Source organism: Convolutriloba macropyga, chromosome 4 (assembly GCF_964194025.1).
Source record: "Convolutriloba macropyga chromosome 4, txConMacr16.3, whole genome shotgun sequence".
Classification (NCBI taxonomy): Eukaryota; Metazoa; Xenacoelomorpha; order Acoela; family Convolutidae; genus Convolutriloba; species Convolutriloba macropyga.
This window is the reverse complement of record NC_134471.1, coordinates 7395186-7414251: the sequence shown is the minus strand read 5'-3', so window position 1 is coordinate 7414251 and position 19066 is coordinate 7395186. Positions and strand designations below refer to the sequence as shown.

The 19066-nt window shown below is 35.1% G+C and overlaps 1 protein-coding gene across 3 annotated transcripts in view; it reads right to left on the bottom strand.

The window, feature by feature from the left end:
• The window catches only part of LOC142337442 (NDP-glycosyltransferase YjiC-like), a 28588-nt gene extending 9808 nt beyond the window's left edge, over positions 1-18780 (bottom strand). Inside the window, exons 1-3 of one of the 3 annotated variants that reach the window (XM_075386670.1) lie at positions 17775-18780; positions 5094-5628; positions 3473-3627 (exon numbers count right to left, since the gene is read on the bottom strand). In XM_075386670.1, coding sequence (XP_075242785.1) covers positions 3473-3627; positions 5094-5457 — 519 coding nt within the window. In that variant the 5' untranslated portion in view covers positions 5458-5628; positions 17775-18780. Of the gene's footprint in view, positions 1-3472; positions 3628-5093; positions 5795-17774 lie in introns of all 3 variants that reach the window. The other 2 variants (XM_075386671.1, XM_075386672.1) reach the window with 2 other exon arrangements.
• Between the last annotated feature and the right edge of the window lie 286 nt (positions 18781-19066).

The window sequence follows — 19066 nt, the reverse complement described above, 5'->3', positions numbered from 1 at the left end:
AGGCATTCAGTTTCCTGATTGATCCGTTGTTCATAAGACTAGTAAATATATAAACCTTCCTCACTCCTCGCGGAGGAAAAATTATTTTCTGTGATCGGGAAGAATTAAACATTTTTCCCCTCTATCCGTGTTGGTCACTCGTGTTCTCTGTGCGAGCACTTCATATTGATATATCAACTTCGGTTCTATTTTGTAATATATGTGATTCCTGAACCATTTTTTGTTACAACTTCTAATCCTTTTTAATTTAAAAATCAGCCTTTCAGTTCACCTAGTTTAAATGCGCATCCGTCTTGCCATCCTTTAAGCTTATGCGTGACACTATTTTGACAATTAATTGGCAGCCGTGCGTGATTTTAGCAATGACATACGAGCAAAATTATCCCTTAACACTATTATTTGAGCTTTTTTAATACTATCCTAGTGATGAGCGAATTGAAAAATTGCAAGAATATTGCAAGTTGATTCAAAGCATGCAAGATTATTGAGAGATATTAATTGAGATATAAAATATAAATCAGGGTTCTAATGTTTTAGAAAGTACATCTGGAAAAAATAATTGATTTGAATTATTAAACAAGTTTCAGAACTCAAAGCCATGAAAAAATTTCAGTCTTGATTTAAAATATTACAAGAATCTTGGAAGAATTTCGCAAGATTATGATTTCTAAAACATTCAATGACACTAAACGGACCAATTATGACCAGTTCTAATAGAATCCAATGCATTTTATTAAACCAAAAATTGAAATTGATTCTGCGTCATCCAAAAAAGTTCATAGCGATGCCGTTGATTATCACACATTAACGCAGCAACTTTAATCACACAGATTGTGTACAAATTGTCGGAGATAATATCACATGGATCTAGATCTTTGTTTTGTAAACTAGGAACAATTCTAATTTTGGAGAAGTATGTCATGGCAAAGTTCATTCGAGTTGCATGGAATTAGGTACCTGCAGTGAACTAGCGAGTGTTCGTTTCTTGTTACCCGAACTCTTACAAACTTTCACATCTGTGTTTTGGGTAATTTTGTCATACTTATTTGTATTTGATTGGAAATCAAACATGTACCACATTTGTTTGTTCCTGATTAGGCTTGTTTGCTAGGAGGTTTCTAACCTACTATCTTCTGCACAAGGTGAATCAAGTTCGACCTTTTGAGGAGTTGAATTAGAACTACAATAGAGGTGAAGTGACATTCACCACTGTTTGGGCGCTTTCATTCAAATCTATTGTTATTCGAGTACACGCGAGAGCCTTCCGCTCTTGTCCCCACTAGAGCTGCAGGATCTGCAAAACTTTGTCTCACGTTTCGCTTGTAACCCATAAATGTCACGTTTCTCGATTTTTATAGCATTAGAGGTCATTGTAATTGCATGCCCTACGTTGAGAACATACCCGAATAACGTCGGGCGAATTGCTCTCAAACGACTGGAGTGGGGTTGGCTGCGTCAGTAGCTAACTGCGGTTTCGTGAGGGTGGCTTTATTTTAATTGAAGGAGCGTGGCGGGGCGTACGCGAGGGTGTGAGGGGCTAAGAACCTAATTCATATCATCAATTTATGTCTGCAAAACAGTTTCGGCGAATAGCATACTTATTTATTCTATTTAGCCGAAAGGCTCTAAGAGAATTTAATTTACCTCCGGGTGATAGCTGTTTATCCCGTTTTGAGGACGAAAAGTCAAATGGGTCAGACAAAAAATTGGTCACGCGAAAAATTGCAATAAAGACCACAGGGATAATATAATTGCTACAAACTTTGTTTGAGAGCAATTAAAATTTGTTCTCAGATAGTAGCATATTAACGCTCCTGTGACGTGAAAGTGAAATATTTCACCCCCTTAGTTGAAAAAAAATCTGACCCTCGAACATAGGCTGGGCTCCTGCTTATGTCGAGGGGGAGGGGGATAAGATCACTGGTGGTGGTGGTGGTGGTGGTGGTGGTGGTGGTGGTGGTGGTGGTGGTGGTGGTGGTGGTGGTGGTGGTGGTGGTGGTGGTGGTGGTGGTGGTGGTGGTGGTGGTGGTGGTGGTGGTGGTGGTGGTGGTGGTGGTGGTGGTGGTGGTGGTGGTGGTGGTGGTGGTGGTGGTGGTGGTGGTGGTGGTGGTGGTGGTGGTGGTGGTGGTGGTGGTGGTGGTGGTGGTGGTGGTGGTGGTGGTGGTGGTGGTGGTGGTGGTGGTGGTGGTGGTGGTGGTGGTGGTGGTGGTGGTGGTGGTGGTGGTGGTGGTGGTGGTGGTGGTGGTGGTGGTGGTGGTGGTGGTGGTGGTGGTGGTGGTGGGGGGGGGGGGGGGGCTTAAATGACATTGTTAGAGGTTAGATCAGAACAAAGATTTAAATTGCAGAACAACCATTTTGCCCATTTTGGGCGCACTTTTATTGGACTTTTAGTAGCCAATTGCGTCCAGTTGCTTAATTTGTGAATAAGTGACCAATTCAGATCATGCAAAACTCAAAAAGTCAAGGGCGACAAATTCCTTTAAAATTCAAATGGGTCAAGCTAAATTTTTGCATAAACAGGACACGCATGACAACACAAACATGACTAAATTATCTCTTGATGGCTTTATGATTGTGAGCAATTGCTTCAAAATCGTTCTCTTAATAGAAACAAAGCCCTGCCAAATATCACTTTACAGGGAGAAAATTATGTTAGAAATGAAGAAATGAACTGATTGGCTGCACTAGTTTTCCCATTTTATTTTTAATTTTTTTTTCAGCAAAAATGAACCAATATAGATCTTTTTGTACTTTCACATAATCAGCGGGGGTCAAAAAGTGTATATGTTTGTGTATGTGTACTTTTTTGTCCATGTGTGTGTTCGCGCCGCGCGTGCGTGCGTGTGTGTATATGTGTATGTGTGTGCATGTTGGGGGGGGGGGGTAAGGGGAGGGATGACCTTTTTTTGCATCCTGTTGTTGGACGCTATTGTTGGAGTTTGAAATTTTTATAGCCTGAGTGGTTTCGGTTAATCGTACACTCAGATTCTTTTTAGGCGCTAAGCCAACTGCTGAGCGCCCCTCGTGGACCTTATTTACCAGTTTATCGTTTCTCAAGACCAAAAGTGAAGTGGTCAGATGGAAAACGGTTAAATGAAGAGCCGCAAAAAAATGAAATGTAGGAGTAAAATAATTGTTACCAGCTTCGTTTGAGACCCTTTAAGAAATCGAAGAGTCGATTGATTTGACTGTTTCAATCGGTTTTACTTGGGAGACAGCTCTTACTGTCAGCGAGCCTAAAAATATGGGCAAAACAAGTAGATGTGGAGAAAGCTTAACCAAAGTGCTCTCAAAAACTACTTAGCCCAGTTGAAAATAGACCAATTGATTTTGATAAACAATGCTTAATGTATTTTAGTTTAGTATAAGTAGAGAAAAACAGTGGTCATAGCCGTTTGAGTTATAGATTCTAACTTTGGCAGCAAGATTCTAAGTGAACTAACTTTGGCAGCAAGATTCTAAGTGAACTAACTTTGGCAGCAATGATGCCTCCTGGGACTACAAAGTTGCCGACCAGAATGTCGTAGTTTTCCCTCCGCAGTTGTTCCAGTGTTGCATTGAATGCCTGGATTGTGTGCTTCTCAATATACAGCTCACGTGCACTTGCAATCATGTCCAAAAAGTCTCCTTAAAAATTTGAAATCAGCTAAAAGTTGAACACTTATTTGAGCAGAGCAGTCAGATGTTTGGAAAGAATCGACTTTGTTTTAAATATTGGCTCGTCATTCAATGGTTTGTTGGGGAAGCATTGTTATTGATTAATATCAGGACTTCATTGTTGCCCCACGGGTTCAGGTCTTGAGATATCTACTAGGCCAACTCCTACGGTTATCTTGCAAGATTCTTGTCAATTACTCATGTTACAAGATTTTGCTAAGGACTCTTTCAAAGACCCGATCTTTGAAGACTCTTTCAAGTTTCTTAGAAGCAAGCCGTTCCTTGGCAGAACTATTGGCAGAAAACATCTTTCAGGAAAAGCGCTAAATTGGGAAAGCTATAAACGCTATTCTTCTTTCGAGAAAACTGCTTGAGCTGTTTGAAGTCGGTTGAACAGTTTTATCCTTACATCCACCGGAGGGAGTTGGCTTTTAAACGCTTAAATTTCGCATTAATTTATGATGAAATTTCAAAAAATTTAAGAGCTTATTTGAAAAGTTTTTAACTCAAACGCTGGGTTATGCCTTCCCGGTCTATAAAAGAAGCAGCTGATGTGAAAGTTTCCTGATCTTATTACGTTATTAAATTTTTCTAAATACGTTGTTTTCAATGTAAATATTCAATAGAATTGAATGGGAAACAAATTTAAGCATAGCTAAATAAACAACCGACTGTGGGGGTCAATTGTGGGGAGGGGGTTTAATGTCACTGAGAGACTTAAATTGACGATTCTAGAGGTTATTATTGGCCACTATTAAGATATATGGTGAAAAGTTGAAACAATAGCGGCGTCTTTTTGAAAAAAAATGCCGCGAATTAAGTCACCCTCCTAAATTCTGAATCAGATCATATTGGACCAAGCAACAAAATCAAGAAGTAAAGCGTAAAAGGTCACTCAATGATGTCAGACGAAAGATTGATAAAGCGAAAAATCGCATTTAAAAAAGACGGCAACATTTTTGATTTTTTCCAAAAAAATGCATTGTTATTAGTCTCGCAAATGTTCCTGTCAACAGTTCCACTGCTAGTCCTTTGCTATTTCCTTTTAAGCGCATAATAAGGAAGGAGTCAGGAGCAAAATATGGTAAACTTTTCAATTTCTACTTTAAATTTACCATCTGAGTGCACAGGTCGGCGACAAATAATATATCTAGATGAGTTTGAAGGTCGTTATCATCCTTCTGTCTCCATTGTCGGAAAAAAGCGGGAGGGGTGTCAGATTAACTTCATCTAAGGGTTTGAAGCTTCAAAGGAAAGAGATATTTTTTTTATAAAATGGAACTTTCGCCATGGTCATTATCTTGGAACCTCGTATTTCTTAAAAGCGTAAAAGTTTGAATTTGATTTTCAATATCAAAGAATTCGCGTCCCTTCAAGACTGCATACGCCAAAACCACAGCGGGGAGGGGCAAAACAAGGGGGATTTTTGAACCAACCTGGGTCCAAGCACTTTTGTGGATGAATGTCGAGGGCGATCACATTGTTCGCATCGGGCATCAGTGCTCTCGCTGTTTCTGCACACAACCCTGTCATTAGAATGTCCACTTTGTGATTCCGACTAATCAACTCTCTAGCAATCGCTGCATTGGGGTTGATGTGACCTCGATGACAGGACATAGTGTACAATATTGTCAGCTGTTTTGTTTCCCCACTCAAATCTTCTAGATGATTGTCAATCGAAGTATGGATTGGTTTACTGATAAAGGTTCTGTTGCTTATTTTTGACTCTTCAGTTATGGTGAAAAATACCCATACGAGGAGTATTAAATTGACAGTGTTAATCAAAGTAATTATCTTCATTTTGTAAGATTGTGGCTTCGAATGTACTTCGATTCGGTAATGGAACTTTGATAAATGAAAAGCTTAACTGTCAAGGCGATAGGATACAAGCTTGGAATTAAATTAAGAGCCTCGCATTGGCTAAGTTGGTTCGAATGAAATTTGAAAGATTGCCGCTTGAGTTGTATTCGTCTAAATGCGATTTAACTTGAATAAATAGCGATTAAACTTGGCTTAAGGTGATATAAAGATGCTATTTGCCGACAGACCTGCTTGCCGAAAAATTTAAAATTTTAGTGTAAAGTTCAGAAAGTGCCTCGGTTCATCTTGTAAATGTGATTTGGTGTACTATAATTACCTAAAGAAGCAAAACTTGGCACACAAGATCTTAACATTTTTGTCAGAAAATTGAGATGACTTGTAAACTTTAGGGAGGCCAATTTTGCAGAACAAATCTTGATAAGATCTTGTTAAGAAACTTTGTTCTTTGAAACCCTCGTTATGATCTTGCAATTTTGTTCATTAACGGTTTCTCATCGACAAGATCTTTCGTCACGATCTTTCAAGTTAGGATGTCTATGGGCGTTTCCTCTGAATTTCATTATCTTTCTCGGATCTGATATTAATTAGTTGAAGTATATCTATTGTTTCTATTTCTCGCTGATTTCACTTTAACATAATTTTATATTCAGAAAACGCTCTCAAGCTTATTTTGTAAAGGATTGTTTCGTCGCTTTTCTCAATTTTATCAAATTGATTGAACTTTCCTTTGAATAAGGAGGATCTTACTACATATAGCCTTTGTTTTGGCAATTACTTTTGGGGTTATCAACAGATTTTCAGAAGACAATTTAAATTCAATGGACAACTGAACTGATCATGCAGAAAATTATTTTTTGCACAAATTTTATTCTTAATGTACTGGTAAATAACTTGTAGTAGTAGGGGTGTTGTGCTGGGTTGTTCTTAAGATTATTTCAAAATGATAATAAGATGCTCCATAAATTTAGTTTTCTCTGAGATTCTTTAGCATCAAGAATTATTGTTCCGAGCCCACCGGAAGGAACTATACGCCCAAATGGGTTTGTTTTTTTTTGTTCTGTCAATTTTCGCCGAGCGATAAATTCATCGTACACAGCTTGTCAAGCGTAGAATATCAAATTAAAAAGATTTTCAAATTTCGCTGTGTTCAAGCATTATTGAGGCTTAAAATTTTGTGAAGATTAGCCTCGTTTCTGTCGTTTTGTTAAAATTTGGATCAATTTTGCTGAAATTATGAAACATAGCTGGCAAATTGCCGGAAAATAACCGCCGCTGACGCCCTTGATGCACAATGGGATTGAAACAGCAAACGAAAAAAGAAGAGATGTGCAGTTTCAGTTATATTTAAAAATTTACTTATTTCAGCTCCTAAACTGAAAGCTATTAATCTTAATACTAATCTCAGCTAGCAATCACTCCTATGGACTTTGATAACTTAATGCACTATGATTTAATGACCGGTCTTTATTGGCTTATCCCTTTTCTTTATTTTACTCTTTTGACATTGATCGTATTGACTTAATTGGTAAGTCACGAGTTAAACGTGAAAATCGTGACATGTAGAACGGTAAACGGGATCAAAATAAAGTGAATTTTAAAATAGGAGAGCGCCTAACTAGTAGCCGTTGAGAGAACGACGGCGACTTTTAAAAATTTCTTGGTTTTCCATTTAAAGATAAAACAGACGTTCTGAGTTGTTCGACATTTTTTCAGTTTTTCAAGAAAAATAGCAACAAATTCGATTGTTTGGACCACTTTTTTAAATTTTTCTGGTAGTTCAGACATAGGAAATGCTGACAGAATCTTTGTATAACTAGATGAGGACCGTTTTAACTCTGGGTAAACCATTTTCCGGCCTTTCGCTAATTTTAAAGAGAGGTTAGTCAAAAATGCATCCTTTGTTTTGGGTATTTTGAGATTCTCTCTTGAGATTTGTAAAATTATCTATTACGCAACTATTAGTAAACATTACGTTGTTTAACGGCCGCGCAGGTATAGCGGGGGCAGTTGTGGTCTCATCGTGAATTTTTACAATGAAAAACAATTATTCCAATTGTATTTGTGCGACGAACTTTTAAAAACGTTTTGCATTTTGTTTGATCCCTATTACAGTTCAATCTGATTTCATTAAGGGAATCGATGAACGATAGATCCCATTTAAGTTTGTGGCCCAAAGGACAAATGTTTTATTTTCAGAGTGAAGCTCATAATTTTTATGGTTGCGACAGTGTTGCAAATTTTTAATGAAATCTGACAGAATGTTGTTCTGTCTGTAGTCTAATGAGTTAGTCGCATTAATCAAAGGTCTAATTCGCTAGCTAATGAGGTGGTAACGGAACTATTTAATGTTTTCAATCGCAGCCTAGCGGCTCTTGTCTTTGAGTATATATTTTTTAAAATTATCATTGAACTTTCGATCTTTGCAACACTTTTTACCTTATTTCTGTCAAACTGTCCCTTAGTGTCATTAATGAGTGGCCCCAGCTTCTTTCTAGTTATACGAACACTAGACTGTATAGAGGTTTTGTTTTATCTTGATTCTTTTGACTTTGAGTATATTTCGTTGAAAAGTAAGTCTTTATTTTTAACTTTATTTTTGTCCACTAGTAACTCAGTTCAATTACTGACAAGTCGCATCCGATTCTGAGGAAATTAAAAAGTAATTAATGCTTTGGATGATTTTGACACTATGAGTTTTCATTAAAAACTTCTATTCTGAATAAAGACAAGTACCAGTGGCTCCCTATTGAGGTGTAAGTGAACTTATTTAACTCTCTCAGTTGACAGTTGATGGTTTTATTCACATTGAATGTTCTTGTTTTTTGTATTTTTATTCTTATTTCTTTTTTAACTTCTCGAATTTTTTGTCTTTTGCTCAATATATAATCTAGTCTCTTAACTGATAGTTCCCATCCTCTTTATTGTGATTTGGACACTAATCTCTATTGGTTTTTTTACTGACGTTTTTTGACGTTGGCACTGAGTTTTGAGCTTTTTAAGCTGGTCAACGAATTTGGTTCTTTTTGGTGTTATTTCTTATTGCCACTTTCAAAACCGGCCCTGATGATCAAATTTGGCACAAGTGCATATATATATATATATATATATATATATATATATATATATATATATATATATATCGTTAGCAGCTTGTGATTTTTGTGTCGCCTGTTTTTGTTTTTTGTAGTCCTATTGTTTAGTGTCTCTGAAGGCAGGTGAAGTTGGCTTCTCAAGCAGTTTCATGCGAATTCATCCATTTTTAGTAGAGTTTTGATGGTTGTTATGACTTGGGAATTCATTTGGTTTCAAATTTAAATAGATTTTTCCCTTTTTTTCTTTTTGTAGACTTGTTACCGAGCCTTATTAAAGGCACGTAGCATCTTATTTTTAGTAAAATACAAGCTGATTTGTTTAGTTTAGGTTTTATCTGATTAATTTTGACAATTGATGCGGTTTTTGAAAATGATATTAAACGCAGCAGTTCATTAGGAGATCAAGAAATTGTTCATAAATTCTTCGGGCGTATTTATTTTAGTCTCCTTTTGTTTTTTCCAAGAAAGAAAACTTGTGGTTAGAAATTAGGATTTTCAAGGTAAAAATATTATCTACACACTATACCTTCTTCTATTTGCATTCATTGATAAACTACTATTTGGTCTATAAAATGCTTAGCTCTGCGGGCAGTAGATAGCGAACTACAATATAAAACATACCCGACTAACATAGGACGTATTGCTCTCGTACGAGTAGTTGGAGCTCAGTTAGGGGGAGTAACTAAATTTAAGAGGCGTTAAATGACGTCATAAGAGGTTGTATACCACTATAACAACTAATAAAATTTAAAGTGATAAATTCGCACCAATTTCGGCGCACTTTCCATTTGTTTTTTATCAGTGAACTGCCGGCACTTGAGTTCAGCTGCTGAGACTTGTGAATGAGAGATCAATTTAAATCATGCTTAGCGAAAGTGTCAGGGGCGTGAAATTCACTGGAAAATTCAAAACCGTCGAGCCAAAATTTTGCATTAAAACAAAAGACCAACACGTTTAGAATATTTACTTCAAACTTCTTTCAAGAGCAATCAATAATCGGATATTTAATTATTTACATTTTTTGGTAGATAATTTTGGTGATGTTTTGTTTGTTTCTGATAGGGTATTGAACAAAAAAAAGAACAAACTGTATTTGGATGCTTCTGCGAAAAGAGAAGTTTCCTAGAAAAATTTTATTTTTTTTGTGATGCTGTAAGAAATCTATTGGAACTTTATTTTTGTTCTTCTTTGAAACTTACTTGAATCTTGGCTAAAAATCAGGCCCGAGTTAATAATACTTGCTGAATGCTGTGAGAGATCGTCAATGACGTGGAATGGAAAGCGAATTATTTGAACGATTTAAAAAAAATTTTTAACGTTCAGACCTAGTCCTTTCTTCAGCGCCTTGTTTTAAATATCTACATCCTAATTAAGAAAAACAAACATGCAAAAAATTGAATTCATGATAGATAAACGATATAAAAATTTGTTTTCAGATTCATGGAACCAATTTTCTGTGAACCCTGTTTGAATGGAATACAACGAATTCATCAACCAAGAGCTTATATTTGTTAAAGATTGCATTGAAGCACAAAATTTTTGCAAAAAATATCAAAGCTATTTTTTCTCATAAAAGTTATCTAGATCAGTTAAATATCGGAACTGCCAGTACGCTAAGTGGTTGCTTTGAATTTGTTTTTGAATTCCACAGTTAAAGCATAAAAGTTCTTTGTGGAACTTGTTACTATTTAATTGTCCTCTATTTACCACTTCAAATAATAAATGTTTGTGTTATTAGAAAAGCGCTATCATCCTGCGGCTTGTGCAATAGTAGTTTCAAAGCTGCAATTAAAATTGAAATTCTTTTTGAGAATATCAAACCCTCTTTAGAAAAAAATGTCAGCTTATTGTTATTGTTTCTATTTGAACTTATGTGACATATTATTAAGATTTTTTATCATGATCAATTCAAGGAAACTTTGCAGTGTAAATATTTTTTTAACATAGCTGGCCGATTGCCAGAAAATAGCCGCAATAACTTAGTAGATCAACAGTCCTTACAAAAATGGAAAAAAAACAGACCAAAAAATTCGTCTTTTCATTGAAGGCTGATATGTTATATTTTGAATAAAAATCTGTATACGTTTTTGCTGCCTCTTTTAGCTCCTCTCAAATACCCTTCAATTAGAGTGACACACACCCATTTGACCTTATCTCTTTGACTTAAAGTAATTAAAAGTCAATTTCAAAGTGAAGAAGTCATTTTTGAGAGTGAGGTAAGTCAAGTGTGACCGAAAAATTAATCACGCGAATGAACAAAAAAAAACTCTCTCCATTAAGAGCGAAAAATGACGTCACGCACGCACTTCAGTTGAATTGGCATGAACGAATGAGCAAAAAGCAGATTTGAAGTGGTTATGACGTCATGTGGTCGTAACGATGATCTTGACTAAACTGGACTATGAGCGAATTGAGAAAACCATTTTTAAAAAAATCAGATCGAAAAATTAAAAAAAAACGGAAAATCAATGTCAAAATGCCGCATGTGAACAAAGAAACCACTAGCGAGAAATTAAGTTCAAATAAAAAACTAGGCCTAGACTGAGCTGTGAATGGATTAGGAAAACGATTTAAAAAAATTCGATCCAAAAATAGAAAAAAAACAGTAAAAATCAAAGTGAAATTGCTGCATGTGAACAAAAAACCACTTGCGAGAAAGCGAATTTCTGTTCAAAGACCTTTTCCTCACTCTACTTTAAAATTAGAGCGAAAAAATTTCACGCAGCAAAACCACTCGCTTTTTCGCTCTATTTGTTTTGGCGTGACCAAAATCACTACAATTTGACTTCAAAAATCATAAAAATGTGTGAACAGATCTTTAAAATAAAGACAGCGCCCCAATACAATTCAAATTCTTTGAATTGTAAAAAAGCAATAGAAAGTCAATAATAGCCACAGCTATCGCTGTTCGGCTATTGAAAATTTGTACGATCATGCTGCGCACATTTCACGTGTTGGGTTGGCCGCCTTAATGCTTCTTTTGGAAAATTTGTAATTTTTTTCATCTGGTTCAATTGAATTATGAATGCCAGTTGTATGTCAACTTCTGTCGTCTTAACGATGTGAATAATTTGTTTTTGACAGAAACAACATTTGAGTTCGAGCACAATTAAACATGGCCAACAAGTTAAACTGTGAATTGGACTAGCGTGATTCAGTTTTCGGCCTCAGAGAAATTTCATCAAACTTTTTTTGACAATTTTAACTGCTTATTTAATTAAAATTTAATCGCATTTGCGTTGTATTTTGCAAAAATGTGAAAATCATTTTCATTACTTTCTGTTGATGGAATTTTGCATCGAGTTAATCAAATTGAAAAATAAATGAAATCAAATGTTTTGATGCTAAATTTTACCAAGAATAAATACCACAAAAATGAGAAATTAGCATTTTCAAGGTAAAAATATCTTCACACTATACCTTCTATTTGCATTCATTGATAAACTACTATTTGGTCTATAAAATGCTTAGCTCTGCGGGCAGTAGATAGTAAACTACAATATAAAACATACCCGACTAGCATAGGACGTATTGCTCTCATACGAGTAGTGAGAGCTCAGCTAGGGTGAGTAATTAAATTTAAGAGGCGTTAAATGACGTCATAAGAGGTTGTATACCACTATAACAACTAATAAAATTTGAAGTGATAAATTCGCACCAATTTCGGCGCACTTTCCATTTGTTTTTTATCAGTGAACTGCCGCCACTTGAGTTCAGCTGCTGAGACTTGTGAATGAGAGATCAATTTAAATCATGCTTAGCGAAAATGTCAGGGGCGTGAAATTCACTGGAAAATTCAAAACCGTCGAGACAAAAATTTGCATCAAATCAAAGGACCAACACGTTTAGAATATTTGCTTCAAACTTCTTTCAAGAGCAATTAATCATCGATTATTTAGTTATTTGGTAGATTTTTGGTAGATAATTTTGGTGATGTTTTGTTTGTTTCTGATAGGGTATTGAACAAAAAAAGAACAAACTGTATTTAGATACTTCTGCGAAAAGTGAAGTTTCCTAGAAAAATATTATTTTTTTTTTGTGATGCCGTAAGAAATCTATTGCAACTTTATTTTTGTTCTTCTTTGAAACTTACTTGAATCTTGGCTAAAAATCAGGCCCGAGTTAATAATACTTGCTGAATGCTGTGAGAGATCGTCAATAACGTGGAATGGAAAGCGAATTATTTGAACGATTTAAACAAAATTTTTAACGTTCAGACCTAGTCCTTTCTTCAGCGCCTTGTTTTAAATATCTACATCCTAATTAAGAAAAACAAACATGCAAAAAATTGAATTCATGATAGATAAACGATATAAAAATTTGTTTTCAGATTCATGGAACCAATTTTCTGTGAACCCTGTTTGAATGGAATACAACGAATTCATCAACCAAGAGTTTATATTTGTTGAAGATTGCATTGAAGCACAAAATTTTTGCTAAAAATATCAAAGCTATTTTTTCTCATAAAAATTATCTAGATCAGTTAAATATCGGAACTGCCAGTACGCTAAGTGGTTGCTTTGAAATTGTTTCTGAATTCCACAGTTAAAGCATAAAAGTTCTTTGTGGAACTTGTTACTATTTAATTGTCCTCTATTTACCACTTCAAATAATAAATGTTTCTGTGTTATTAGAAAAGCGCTATCATCCTGCGGCTTGTGCAATAGTAGTTTCACAGCTACAATTAAAATTGAAATTCTTTTTGAGAATATCAAACCCTCTTTAGAAAAAAATGTCAGCTTATTGTTATTGTTTCTATTTGAACTTATGTGACATATTATTAAGATTTTTTATCATGATCAATTCAAGGAAACTTTGCAGTGTAAATATTTTTTTAACATAGCTGGCCGATTGCCAGAAAATAGCCGCAATAACTTAGTAGATCAACAGTCCTTACAAAAATGGAAAAAACAGACCAAAAAATTCCTCTTTTCATTGAAGGCTGATATGTTATATTTTGAATAAAAATCTGTATACGTTTTTGCTGCCTCTTTTAGCTCCTCTCAAATACCCTTCAATTAGAGTGACACACACCCATTTGACCTTATCTCTTTGACTTAAAGTAAATAAAAGTCAATTTCAAAGTGAAGAAGTCATTTTTGAGAGTGAGGTAAGTCAAGTGTGATCAAAAAATTAATCAGGCGAATGAACAAAAAACTCGCTCCATTAAGAGCGAAAAATGACGTCACGCACGCACTTCAGTTGAATTGGCATGAACGAATGGGCAAAAAGCAGATTTGAAGCAAAAAATTAAAAACGGAAAATCAATGTGAAAATGCCGCATGTGAACAAAGAAACCACTAGCGAGAAATTTAGTTCAAATAAAAAACTAGGCCTAGAATGAGCTGTGAATGGATTAGGAAAACGATTTAAAAAAATTCGATCCAAAAATCGAAAAAAAACAGTAAAACAAAGTGAAATTGCTGCATGTGAACAAAAAACCACTAGCGAGAAAGCGAATTTCTGTTCAAAGACCGTTTCCTCACTCTACTTTAAAATTAGCGAAAAAAATTCACGCAGCAAAACCACTCGCTTTTTCGCTCCATTCGTTTTGGCATGACCAAAATCACTACTCCAATTTGACTTCAAAAATCATAAAAATGTGTGAACAGATCTTAAAAAAACAGCGCCCCAATACAATTCAAATTCTTTGAATTGTAAAAAACCAATAGAAAGCCAATAATAGCCACAGCTATCGCTGTTCGGCTATTAAAGTTTTTACGATATTGCTGCGCACATTTCACGTGTTGGATTGGCCGCCTTAATGCTTCTTGTGGAAAATTTGTAATTTTTTTCGTCTGGTTCAATTGAATAATGAATGCCAGTTGTAAGTCAAATTCTGTCGTCTTAACGATGTGAACAATTTGTTTTTGACAGAAACAACATTTGAGTTCGAGCACAATTAAACATGGCCAACAAGTTAAACTGTGAATTGGACTAGCGTGATTCAGTTTTCGGCCTCAGAGAAATTTCATCAAACTTTTTGACAATTTTAACTGTTTATTTAATTAAAATTTAATCGCATTTGCGTTGTATTTTGGAAAAATGTGAAAAACATTTTCATTACTTTCTGTTGATGGAATTTTGCATCGAGTTAATCAAATTGAAAAATAAATGAAATCAAATGTTTTAATGCTAAATTTTACCAAGAATAAATACCACGAAAATGAGTCAAACTAATTTTTTTTAATTCGTTTTTCGTCTCAAAATCAGCTCAATTTTTTCCTTTGACTATGCTTTTCTTAACAAAATTAAACGTCCAGTTTTAATTTTCACGATAAATTGCGTTTTTTGAAGGACAATATTGTCAAAGGAATGTAATTCGTTATCGCAGTTATCATCAAGACTGTGCAAATCTGTCAGGTACTTACAACGGAAATCCATTTTAATTGGTCAAGGAAGTAAACGTTGAAATGCAATTAGGTAGCACGCTAATGTGTTTGAAACTCGCAATTTGAAGGTTCGTTTGTTAGATTTTCTAAAGAGCCAACTACAATTATTGAAGATTTTTGGCACTAATTTTCAAGAATGTGACGTGTACTTACCGAGAAAATTTTGATATATATCCCTAGGTAACGTTAAATTTTATATCACGTGCAAGCTCTTCATTTTATTCATAGAATTTGATTCGCAATTCAATTCAATCAAGTTCATTGCGGTACGGTCAGATGGGACATATTTCACGTGATACGCAATTAAGTGCTTGAGTAAATTTGGCGATTTTTGATCTATACTTAGCACCCTATAGATTAAAATGAAATGAAAACTAAATGTTGGACAAATGATCACAACAAAATTTAAATGTTTGGAATTTTTTCTCATCAATGAGCCCCCACTATTGATCTAGGCATTACTTTTAATTGTTTTGAACGAAATTTGTGATCTTCGTTTGTGCCCCCCAGCTTAGTGGGTGCATATTATTTGCACCCCCAGACGCACGCGTCATGTTTTAACATACAGATTTTCTATGTAATGACACGTTCACCGTAACCGGGGGGTGGGGGGACACAAACAAAAAAGATCCAAAGTTTAAGCCAAATATTGTGAACGTGTCTTTTTTGCAAAATTTTTGCTTGACTGTTTTTTTCTAGAGCATTCTCCTTTAACCCTCAACGTCTTGATCTGTGCGTGACCTGAATTGCTCTGATCCAGAATTAAGCCTGATGCCACAACAGTGATTAATAGATAAGATATCAGAAGCACCGGATAGCCGAGTAGTTAATGCTGCAGTCAATTACGCCGGAGGTCAGGGGTGCGAACCCCTCCTTGATTGCAGTTTTGTTTAACCACAGAAACTATCTAGGCTACAGCCCCATTTGAATTAGATTGCCCCACCTGTCGTTCGAGACCAATTTGTCCAATATTAGTAGGATTATGTTCTGATTTTTTAAACATTGACCGATTTTGCAATTGGCTTTGAGATCACTAGAAATGGAAAGGACGTGAATTTTTAAATTAAATTCATAGCTCTGTTTTACTGTGACGAATCGATGGATATCCTTCTTTTGATATTCAAAATTACATGTTGCGCAGAACACTGGTGAACAGTGGTTTCAAAGGTTCTCCAAAAAAAACGTGGTAGAAATTGATATGGTAATACTGAACATCAAAAGAAATTTAGCGCCATATAGTTCTGCGAAGTAATAATTCAATCTTTGATGGTATACTCATTCACAAACGTGAACGTTCAAATTGCAAAAAATTACACAAAAAACTGCCGGTTTTCGAGATTTTCTCTGATATTTATATGAATCGACTGAAAATTGACAAATTTTTAATTTCAACAGTTTTTCTAGAAAGCGACAAAAGTAGTGAGTACTTTTGTCGCTTTCTAGAAAAACTGTTGAAATTAAAAATTTGTCAATTTTCAGTCGATTCATATAAATATCAGAGAAAATCTTCTCGAAAACCGGCAGTTTTTTGTGTAATTTTTTGCAACTTGAACGTTCACGTTTGTGAATGAGTGTACCATCAAAGATTGAATTATTACTTCGCAGAACTATATGGTGCTAAATTTCTTTTGATGTTCAGTAGAAGAGCTGGAGAGAAGTTTGCCAGTTTTCCGTAAAATAATTAAGTTGAATCCAAAATCTGTTCATCTTGATCACGAAGCGTGTGGATTTTCAACACAAATAATTGCTTAAAACAATGGAGACATAATCGAGATAAACAGATTGCACAGGGGACTCGTCGTTCTGATTTTTGTGGAAAACTGGCAAACTTCTACCTGGATTTTTTCTGAGTGCTTGTCTTTTTCTAGAATTTACACAAAGTTTTGCCTTTTTATATAAATTTTAGATAAACACATTAGAATAGTTGTGAAAAACACTCTTCAAAAGCAGGTAGTTTACTATGTAGTTATGTTATTTGAACGCTTACTTTTGCAAACCAATGTCTATTATATAAGTGTTCAAAAACAATTGATCCCCTCCACTACTGGTCTTGTCGTCTATTAAGTAGAGAAAAAACGTAACTTACCAGATATCACAATGCAAAGTTGCTGAACTCCATCCACGTTTCACTGTAAAAAGAGTGTTATCACGAAATCACAGTTTATCCATGTCTTTCTCAAATGTTACGCAAATCTTACGCAAATCAAAATCCAACCATAGTTGAAACGTGAAAGAATCTCAATTTGAGTTGTTTCTTTCTATTGTAAAACTTGTTCTTACGTTATGTGGCAAATTCTTCGAGATTCGGTTATTTGGTAAATTACCATTGCGTGATTTCTCTATTTAAAATGAAGACAAGACCACTGGTAGAGGTGAACAATCGTGTATAAATCGTTTTTTTTTAATTTTATCACAAGTTACTGTATTATCACGTCAGATTTTTACTTCGCTGAAATAGAGGGAGCTAACTTGCTTTTGATGTAAATTTTGTTTGAAATTACACTTCTCATTTTTCTAGAAAATAGAGTAATTGAAACTGCCTTGACTATTCGTCAACTCCCATAAAAATCATCAAACGGAGATTGGAGTATTTATAGTAAAATTATAGTAAAAAGGGTAGTTCAAAATGGGTAACTACAATTTAGGCGCTCACTTTTTTCAATGAGAGTGGAACTAACGTCTCTCTAAATCGGCTATATTATGGTCATTGTCAGGATGAGTTATTTTTGCAAATTTAGTTAATTGATACAAAGGTGGGCAAATTTTACGCGTGAAACCGTTTTCATTTCAAGTTATGTTTTATGAGACCTACTTGTGTTGTTTCAATGATATGTTGATGTATTCGGAATATAAAACCAGCTAAAAACAGCCAAGTAGTTTAACATATAACTTTGCCATTGTATAATAACGATGAGCGAAATGGAAACTTTGGAAAAATTTAAAAAGGTAATAAATAGAGGTTAAAATATCGAGTAACCTTTTTTTGATGTGAGATGGAATTTGAATACTGTTGACTATGTTTGAAAGGTAAACGCCCTTTTGGGACAAATAGTCGGCATAAAGTTAAAGCGCAATATGACCAATTAAACAAAATCGAAGTTCAACTGGGTTTATATAAATACGTCGTAACTTGGTAACTGGTTTCAAAGGTAGAGGTCACCTAACCAAGTGTATAGATGACCGAAAAGTTGCACAGAAACAAAAGCTCAGTTCTACTTGTGTTTGATTTTTGTAAACTATCAATTGTTTCTAAACTGCATAACTATCAAATACTTTGCTGAATTAAACAATAAACAAAACTCATAATATCACCAGGTGTTCTAATTGATTTTGAGTAATTTTGAAGAACAACGTTTGAACTGAACTGTCTTTTAGTCAACCTGGTCGGAGACGGTGAACTAAGTCTAAATGTGAATTCACAGCAGAGGACAAATTGTTACAAGTTGAATGAATTCGATATTTTTAGTTATTCCTTTCCCTTAGCTGAATAAATTTCTTATTTCACGCCGCCGCGTGGAATAGACAGCCGAGCATTTTTAATTCTTTACCAATATAAACAGCGTCATGTAAAAACATTTTGACTTGATTAGGAGCATATGAGAGTGCTATTTATAGAAAGTCTTTTTATGGATTGTCTCCCAAAATTGTCGTAAAATTTCTAATTATAGAATTTGATTTGAGTGGGGGCTCTTTTCACGTGGGAGACGTACTCGTGGTTGATAAACGTCTGTTAGGTAATACGGCTAAAGTGTTAAGGTAAACAAAAAGTGGTTTGAAAAAAAAATAGTGTCTTTCGCATTACACCCCCCCCCCCCCACACACACACACACACACACACACACACACACACTCCCACCTCCCATGAAGTTAAATTATAGCCCTCATTATAGTATAATGCGATAATTGGGGACTGGGTGAGGTTTTGACGCAAAATAAGGTAGCAAATTTAGTGAAAATAATTATTTTTACCCCCAAAAATTTCACATTATAGCGTTTAATTTAGCGGCGAATTTTGCGAGGATTTTTTTTTCACCGCAGTTCGTATAAAACTAAATTATAATAACAAGATCGCTCGCGCGAGACGGTGCGTAGCACAGAATGTTC